The sequence below is a fragment of the Tricharina praecox genome, assembly GCF_024521635.1.
Source record: "Tricharina praecox strain CBS 144465 chromosome Unknown BZA05scaffold_12, whole genome shotgun sequence".
Lineage (NCBI taxonomy): Eukaryota > Fungi > Ascomycota > Pezizomycetes > Pezizales > Pyronemataceae > Tricharina > Tricharina praecox.
In genome coordinates this window covers 999,233-1,007,964 of record NW_026250414.1, presented here as the reverse complement: position 1 = coordinate 1,007,964, position 8,732 = coordinate 999,233, and the positions used below count along the sequence as shown (strand labels likewise).

Genomic DNA, 8,732 nt, shown 5'->3' with positions numbered 1-8,732 from the left:
CAGTGGCGTACGGATGTTCGAATGTGTACAGTCCGTGGTTGCTCAACCGTTATCATAGAGCTAATAGTAATCGCCACGTCGAAATTTTGATTATCCGCAGCCGGCCCGGGTAGGGGAACATTTGCGTCACGTTTCTGCCAATCCACCGGCTATGTAGACGCCCCGGTCTACTAGACGTCCCGGCTCGGACCGTTCGTATTTTACGCGAAGAAGCCTGAACACCGCACGCGAGGAATGGCAGGGCTGACTTCGGATGGCGTTTCCGAATCTCGGATGGCATTGGTAGTCGGAAAGAGGGCTGGCTTCTCACTGTTCGCCATCCTATTTTTTTTAGGTAAGGTAGAGTAGAGTGCGTAGGTAAGAAGGTAGTTACGTGATGCCGACTCCCGCCCTTATTTTCCGATGCTCATGCGTAATCTATAGGTATCCCCAATCATCCCACACGGCTGATGAAGAGAAGTATGCTAGGTGCGTAGGGATATCAACGGCTGGGATCGTACGACCGAGAAGGGCATGTAGAGTACCGACTCACCTCGCTGGAGCCCGGAATCCCTGCGCGACGGTGAGGTTCTGTCACTTTTCGAAATTTACTTCGGCAGCGTCCCCGTGCTTGCATGCCCCCCACCTTAACCGTCGCGATTGATAACAGTCGTATGGCTGGAAACTGAGGGTTCACACATGAACCCCCACCCACGGATACAGAGAAGTCCGAGGTGCTGAATGAGACTTCTGGTCATTCGTTTACTTCCCGCGGTTACAGCGCTTGTGCATAACACCCGGCGCCCCTGCCTGCCGTCCCAGGACCTCCCTCATTGGGGCCCGCCGGTGAGTCGTGACTGTGGAGTCTGTCCGCCACAGAAGCGCGCTGCAGTGCAAACTATGCATAGTCCCACGGACGGCCTGCGAATCCTCAATGGTGCAGCCAATCGGTGTCAGCCACTGCCGGCATTCGTACTTGGACTCTCCCCACCCCCTCCGCTTCACCGACGATACATGCCCAAGTAGGCCTACCGCGACGGCAAAGGCCCCTTCCCCCGCTTGCTTCCTAGACACGTCAGACCTAGAGTAGAGGCAGGCCAGGCGGGTGTTCCGTCGCCCTTACAAACGGCTGGACGGAGGCTTCCCCTAGGCACATACATACCGAGCATACATGTTGGTTATTCGACTTCCTCTTTCCCGCCCCCAGGCTTCAATACTAGGTCACTCACTCCTAGTTGCCGGGTCCCCAGCAAAGCCGAGTCTAACTGCCACCACCACAGCCGTGCTTGAAATTGTGGCATTCCGATTGGCGAACACACACCGCACCCCACGGAGGTGCACGGCTTTCCCAATCCCTGTGTATGCGCAAAATGCAATGCGATGCGAAAATTGTGTGTGGTGCCTCGTTTATGAGGATGTAGGTAGGACGCAGGTCGTACATACACACGGCAGACGTGGATGGGGGGGAGAGGGGGGCGGGGATACACATAAGTTACGAATATGATGCGGCCGGTACCCAACTCGCCTTAACTATCGGAGCTCCCTCATCTCGTTGACAGTGCACTACCGCTACTATACTATCCCGAAGCACCACAGAAACGAAAGAAAAAAAAGATGTCCGCAATTGAAGTTGACCCCGCTGTTGTGAGTTACTACCTACCTCCTACGTGAATGACATCCCACTCTTTGACGTCGACAGCGCTGTTGATGTGGCTCGCGAACTAACTGTCTAGCTCGCAAACCACGACGACGAAGACTATGCGAGCTCCGGCTACGACACGGACACGACGAGTCTGACCTCTTCGGTGACGAAATACATCTTCGAGAATGGTTCGTCGTTTTCGATGCCACGATGCTTTCGAGGAGGATGTAATCGTGTTAGACTAACGGAGCACCTCACCACCGACCAGGCCGTCGCTACCATGCCTACTTCGGCGTCGACAAAAACCTGATGCCTACGGACGAGAAGGAACAGGACCGGATGGATCTGCATCACGAGATCATGCTGTGCCTGCTCGATCGAAAGCTGCACACGGCACCACTGGAGAACCCGCAGCGGATCCTCGATGTGGGAACGGGGACGGGGATTTGGGCTATCGATATGGCGGATTCGCATCCTTCGGCCGTGGTTACGGGGATAGATCTGAGTCCGATTCAGCCTTCTTGGTAGGCCCTTCGTCTGTTGAGCGGGTGTGCCAGAATGGATAGCTAGCTAACCCGGCAGCTGTAGGGTTCCGCCGAACTGGTATGGCCGCTATACCTCTTCCACCTCCTACACAAAGGAAAAAACACCCTAACATGACAGCGCAGTAAATTCGAAGTCGACGATGTCGAAAAGCCCTGGATGTACAAACCGGTACGTACCTAGTCGCCGTCCTCCTTCACCCCTCCCCCGCGAACCCTCCAGCTGACGACCCGTGACGCAGGACACCTTCGACTTCATCCACAGCCGCAACCTCGCGCAGTCTATCAGCAAATGGCCCGAGCTAATGAAAGACATGTACCGGTGCACGAAGCCGGGCGGGTACGTCGAGCTCGCGGAGACGGAAGTCTCAGTATTCTGCGACGACGGGAGCATGAAAGACTCCAACGGGCTGAAGCGCACATTGGACCTTCTCACCTCGGCAGTCGTCAAGATGGGCCGACCCCCACCAACGCCGGAGGTGCTCACCGCGCGGCTCGCCGACGCCGGGTTCACGGATATCCACTGCATCACGGTCAAGCAGCCGGTCGGCCCGTGGCCGAAGGACAGGGTCATGAAGCAGGTGGGCGCGATGGCGCTGATGACGTGCGAGACCGGCATCGAGGCCTATGCGCTCGCGGCGATAACGAGGATCCATGGCATGCCGACGGATGAGGCTACGCAGCTGTGTAAAGACGGCTTGAAAGATGCCAGGAATAAGAATTATCACATGTATTGCAAGTTGTGAGTCTGCTGATATCATATCCTCCCCTTCCCCCCCCCCCCCCACCTTCCCCGCCAAATGACGAGTATGATGAGGACTAACTAACTGTCGTGGCAGCCACGTCGCGTATGGAAAGAAGCCGGAGGCTTCTGAGGACTAACCTAGGTCCTAGTATAGGCTTGTAGTGTTGGCCCGTAGGCGCCGCCTAGTTAGTGGCAATCTGGACTCTGCATGCAGTTCACCATCGAGTTCGTGCCTTATGTACTCTTGTTCACCAACGTAGCGTTCTTTTCTGCTTTTTTCGTTCTGGATGTGAGTTCTTTTGTTCGTGACGTGTGGGGGGTGCGGACATCCCGTGGCAGAGTGGGGGTGAGGTCATCCCATATATACTTGAGGCGTGCATGTCTTGCCCCCCGCATGCCGCCGCCTGTGCTGTGTATTCTTCGGCGACAATAATATCGAGTAATTGAATGACTACCCGTATTGATGGATGTCACGGGCGCAATACCATTCGTATTCATGTCACAAATTTTGTTGGATCATCAATTGCTGGCGACCTGTCTACCGTAGATCATGGCAGTAACACTCCGGTTCCCATCTGTCAACTGTCCAACCCGACTTTCGTCAAGCGGCCCGACGTGGCTTCCCCTGCCCTCCGCCTGACCTTTCCCACGGATCATACACGTAATAGCGCAGCAAGGAAATCATAAAGCTAGGAAAACAACGTCCGCTCTTCACTCCGCCTCCTCCCCTGCCTCCCCATCACAAGATTCTAGGTGTGAGAAGGAACCGTGGGAGCAACCCCACTCCGTTAAAATCCAACAACGCCCTTTCCCGCTCCCCGAGCTGCCATTCGGACGTCTCACCTGCGTCTTCCTCATACATAGAGGTCCGGGATCCCCCCGCGCAGTGTCCACAACAATGGTGGCGAAAAAATTCCAGGATGGCCTAGCCTGGCCTGGCTGCATCGCTCGTCTCCTTCCCAATATCTTCCGCAGTGCGGGCCCTTCCATTCAGGAGCAGCCCCATCCGCATCTGTATCTTGATTCTTGTAAATAGCGACACAATCCGCACCCAGCGTCAGGGCGGCTCGTCGCCTACCGGAGATACTGGCCGGTGGGACACCGTCTTCAACTGGCACATAGGCCCTCGAGGTCAGGCGCTTCGGAGTCTGGGCTGGGCTGGGCTTGGATCCGGTTCCTGGCTAGGTTTCCGGCTGTGACACCGTCTTCAACTGGCACATAGGCCCTCGAGGTCAGGCGCTTCGGAGTCTGGGCTGGGCTGGGCTTGGATCCGGTTCCTGGCTGTCTTTCCGGCTGTGTCGGTACTTTTCCATGGTGACTTTCGCGTCTGTCCGGGCCTTGGCTTGGATTCCTTCCACTTGGCCTATGCGATGCCATGATTCAGATACGCGAGCGAGAGGACGGCAGCGGCCTGGTTCCGCAATGGCTGTGGTCCTTCCACTTTGCGGGCGGTCAAGATTTCTGAGAACAAGGTCGACAGGACGAGTGAGAAGTAAGTGATCTACAAATATAACGCGATTCAACCGAGCCTCCCATAACCCATAAAACAAATAGCCCACCCCGAACTCCAATGCAACGCAAAAGACCAAATATGTACAAGGTAATCTAATATCTATCTAACTGCCACCCATAGATCTCGGGGACGCGGGCATATTCCCATCCCCCTCCCAAACCTCCTCACGGCTCTGCACCTCATTATGTTTCCGCACTGCATACCCTGCGACGATATCCGTCCTGAATGCGTCGCGACTGGCATCTGTCGATTCCCCACTACTCCTAAAGCTCCCCTCGTGAATGGAATCCGGCAGAACACCGAGATGCCTTGGATCGAAGCCGAGCCCTAGCGTAACGAGTTCCCGCTCCTCGCCGGGCGAGACGGGCAGTGGTGGCAGTTCCGCCTCCAGGTCGGTTGTTCCGACGGCGGTGGTGGGCGGCGGTGTCTTGCGATAGCGGATGTGGAGGTATAGCGACGGGATGGTAGTAAGGATCAGGGCGAGGGCAAGCTCCGTGTCGACCAGGATTTCGGGGAGAAGTTTCGCGTTCGCGGGGGAGACGATCTCTAGTGTGATGACAGCGTGGATGATGCTGATAATCACTACCCCCGACGATAATACGAGCAGCATGGCCACAGGCCGTTTCTGCGTCAACGTGCGCCATATGAACACTGGAATCGCCATGACTATAACCTCCGTCAGCTACGGTTCGGGGAGTTCGCCGGGGTCGTGTGTGTGGGGATGTTACCGATGATGTAGCTGCTCACGTTTAGCGCCGAGTACGCGGCCACCTCCGCGGTGTCGCCGCAGTATTCATCATCCCATTCCCGCCACGGCCGGCAAACAAATAGCTGGATCAACACCGCCGACAAGAAGGAGGCGGCAAGGTACACTCCGAGCACGCCCACGACCAACAGTCGCAGGCCGAGTTGCGGGTACAGACTGGTGACCGAGACCTTGAACGCCCACAAAGCGGCGGGCGCCATGAACCCGGCGGATATCACCGCGCCAGAGGATTCATCCCTGTATCGACCGAGCGCGAAGGTGGCGGCGTAAAAGAACAGGCCGATGGTGGCCCAGAAGGTGCTGGCGCGAGAGACGACCCGCCGGCGGCCGGGGAGAAGATCGAGGAGGGAGCGAGCGATGTGGAAGAGCGCGGCGAGGATGAAGAGAGTAGTCTGTATCGCAAGGTGGGTGGAGGCCGTTGGCATGGTTTCTTTCGACTGGATGTGGGGCGTTGCGGTGCGGTGGTGAGCATTGTCTTGAGCTTCGGGTCCCAACGTTAACGTTCAGTCATTCATCCAGGCGGCGGACGGGGGAGCCGTCTTGTCGAGTAGTTTAAGTGGTTTTTTTTGGCTTCGGTCAATAGGGGCGGGCGAGGGATGGAGTAATGTTTCCTGTTGAGTGCATGCCTGCGTGCTTTGGTTTGGTTTGCGTGCCTGCCTGGTTCGCTCGTATGTAAGTGACGAAAGTAAAGTGAATATGAAGGTAAGACTTCGTCGGGGGGAGGGGAAGGGGAAGGGGGGAGGGGAAGGGGAAGGGGGAAGGGGAAGGGGGAGCTAGAAGAAGAAGAGAAGAAGAAGAGAAGAAGAAAAGAGGGGTGGGGTGTGCAGTTGCAGGAAGGTGGTGTGTGCGAGAGTGTGTGTTGCCGCCATGGGTTTATGAACGGGCGTCTTTCCCTCACTCCCCCCTCTCCGCTACTCCATTTACACCACTACCGGCCACTGTTCAGTCGTCAGCTCTCGCTCTGTCATTCGCGTGTGGTCACTAGCCAGTTGCCATGTCCGTCACTTGCTGCGACGCAACTCCCTTCCACAGGATTCACCATGGAGACGCCGCCGTTGGAGTGCGCCACACGTGTTCTGCAGGGTTCGAATGGTTCGCTCGGAGTCCGTGTGTTCGGTGTGTTGAGTTCAGTGAGGGTTGAGTGGTGAGTGGTGAGTTTCCGCAGTGAATCCGTAGTGAGTGTCCTGGGATGGTGGTGGGCCGGCTTCGCTCGATGGGTGCATATGCATGCATGAGACACGACATGGGGTATATAGGCGGGGTGACGTGAGATTTTCGTTCGAGAATTATTCCTTTTGCGGCAAGTGAGGGGAATTTGCAGCACTCGTTCCGTTCCGTTTGGCGGGTGGGGGAGGGAGGGACGGGATGGGGGGAAAGGAAGGGCGGGGGGAACACAGGCTGGATCTGGCCCTGGCCGTTTGATGATGGGCGGTTGCCAGTTGGGGCCAATGGTGGTTGCTTCGGACCGAGCTCTAGACACGCACGGCTGCTCACTCGGCGGGTGCGGCTCGTGGTGGTTGGTCGCTGGGACCGGGATTAGACGGGTGGTCGGCATGTGGACGTGCCGCTTGCTGCATGACGGCCAAACGGTCAACTCCTGCAGGTGGATGCCTGTACTCCACATCGGTATGCTAGATACTGTGCTCTCGAGTACTCTCCAGTCTGTGGCCTGGACGCACATCAGAGTGTCCAGCTGCGTCTGCATGGGCTTCTATTCCATCTTCCACAGCGAATGCAGTGAATGCAGTTATGTCTTGCACTCGTGCGTGTGATGATTCGCGATCCACCGATTGAGTGAATCTATTCCATCCCCAACCGCATCGGGCGCGACATTCGTGAGTGTGCGCCCGTCAGATCCACGGCAGCCGTGTGCATCATACGCCCATCAATTTCACCACATGAATGATTTCCACTCGGTCGGAAAGCAGACTCGGCCACTTGGCCCGGTTGCGGTTGGTGGCCGTGATGACAGCGCCCATGGAAGCATGTTACTCGGTGATGGTCCCAGCCATTGCAGAAACAACTGTCCGCCTCTTAGTAGTTGTAGTAATGAAAACATATCTGTCTCAAGCCCCCACCACCGAATCAAGAACACTCAAGCCCGCACATATTCTTCATCACAGGAACCCAGCCAAGCACCAGCCATCTCACGCTACCTTCCGTGCAAACCTCCCATGCAAACCTCCCATTATGTACGACGCCCATTACCGCCACCACGGTCACTGGAACCGGCGCCGCTTGCGGCCTGACTGGTAATCATATTACTGGCAGCCCGAGTCCTACCAGATCGCTTGGCCGTCGATGCAGCATGCTAGTCTTGGACTCCCGGATCTCACCCTGTCACGATCGGCGTCGGCGAGCGCACGAACCTCCACTGGCATCCAGGCCCCATCCATTAGAGACGTTTGTCGTCTTCGTGCATGGCGAGTGGCTTCCTTCCGCAGCTCGAGTTTTCCCTATCCATCGCCAGAAGTGTTCCCCGTCTCCAGTAGACCGTCGGTGCTGTGGAATACGCCGGATACCGTACTGGTGCGCTGTCATCTCCCTTCAATATCTCGCCTGCCCACCCTGCATACATCGGTATTGCTTTCATACCGCCTGCGGGAACGCCAGCAGGACTCGCCATTGGTGAATTTCGTGGTGGAAATATCGCAGCCGGACCCACCGTCGCTGACGCCCAGGTACGGCGCGCCATCCATCCTCTCGTTGTAGTCTGACAGACCGAGCGCACGCGGCTCGTGTGATCATTGTCCGTGTTGGACACCAGGAGGAGTGAGATATGCCCCCCGTTCAGGAGCTAGCACGGCGCCATCAACGGTACAATCATCCATGTTCTGTGGTTACACTCCCAGCAGCGCCGTGCTGGGTGCGAGTGAGTGAGTGACCGAGGCCGGGTCCTAGCCAGCACAACTTCGCGGTTGACCCTCAAAGGTAGCGTTCGTTGACATATGGAAGGAAAGTGTTCCCCCTACGATCACCGAACCGAGATACCAGGGAGGACGACGTCGAAGCACGGCTGTCGTACTCTAAGCAATCGGCGTGTGAATGCTGGTTTCCCATCAGCGAGATCCAGCACGGTTACGTCCGCAGAGAGGGAGGACAAACAAACGAACACTAGTTATCGGCAGATTCGGCTGGGAACCGCTCGCCCCGTTTCCTCTCGCACATCAGCGCGCTTCTCTCGCCCCCGCCGGGAGCCCCGACGAACACAGGTGGCCACATAACACTAAGAGACCGTGAAGGCCTCCACCTTAAATTCCAGAATGATAGCGTGATAGCCTGTGAGACCCAATCGATACACACAGAGAAACTATCTCGTCGAGGAGATACCTAGGAGACACAGTGACAACGCGTCGCTGCGTGTTACGGCGAGGGGGTTGAGGGGTTGAGAGGTTATTTACTTTGCTTTCGACCACGAAGCGTATTCCATGTCGAACGAGGGAGGAGGTGGAGGTGGATATGTAGATACTCTACTCCAGATCGTGTCGAAGTCGCGAAAGGAGAACGCAGTCAGAGTCCAGGTCTGACCCTGTGCGAGAAAGATG

The 8,732-nt window shown here is 56.7% G+C and overlaps 4 protein-coding genes across 4 annotated transcripts; 3 read left to right on the top strand and 1 right to left on the bottom strand.

The window, feature by feature from the left end:
* Positions 1 to 684: 684 nt before the first annotated feature.
* Positions 685 to 1,238, top strand: BZA05DRAFT_50367 (uncharacterized protein). The gene has a single exon (XM_051488368.1). It carries the CDS (start codon positions 721 to 723, stop codon positions 1,003 to 1,005), a length of 285 nt encoding a protein of 94 aa, XP_051339549.1. The 5' UTR covers positions 685 to 720; the 3' UTR covers positions 1,006 to 1,238.
* A 190-nt stretch (positions 1,239 to 1,428) lies between these two features.
* BZA05DRAFT_398767 (S-adenosyl-L-methionine-dependent methyltransferase) lies at positions 1,429 to 3,422 on the top strand. Its single transcript, XM_051483745.1, has 7 exons — positions 1,429 to 1,623; positions 1,713 to 1,809; positions 1,890 to 2,145; positions 2,210 to 2,224; positions 2,290 to 2,335; positions 2,406 to 2,905; positions 3,003 to 3,422. The coding sequence occupies exons 1-7, from the start codon at positions 1,594 to 1,596 to the stop codon at positions 3,043 to 3,045; spliced, it is 987 nt and encodes a 328-aa protein (XP_051339548.1). The 5' UTR covers positions 1,429 to 1,593; the 3' UTR covers positions 3,046 to 3,422.
* A 765-nt stretch (positions 3,423 to 4,187) lies between these two features.
* On the bottom strand, positions 4,188 to 5,927 carry BZA05DRAFT_398761 (uncharacterized protein). The gene is made up of 2 exons (XM_051483744.1): positions 5,150 to 5,927; positions 4,188 to 5,087 (listed from the first exon to the last, which is right to left on the bottom strand). The coding sequence occupies exons 1-2, from the start codon at positions 5,610 to 5,612 to the stop codon at positions 4,525 to 4,527; spliced, it is 1,026 nt and encodes a 341-aa protein (XP_051339547.1). The 5' UTR covers positions 5,613 to 5,927; the 3' UTR covers positions 4,188 to 4,524.
* A 1,440-nt stretch (positions 5,928 to 7,367) lies between these two features.
* On the top strand, positions 7,368 to 8,501 carry BZA05DRAFT_50320 (uncharacterized protein). Its single transcript, XM_051488367.1, has 3 exons — positions 7,368 to 7,868; positions 7,914 to 8,063; positions 8,143 to 8,501. Exons 1-3 carry the CDS (start codon positions 7,489 to 7,491, stop codon positions 8,303 to 8,305), a joined length of 693 nt encoding a protein of 230 aa, XP_051339546.1. The 5' UTR covers positions 7,368 to 7,488; the 3' UTR covers positions 8,306 to 8,501.
* Positions 8,502 to 8,732: the final 231 nt, after the last annotated feature.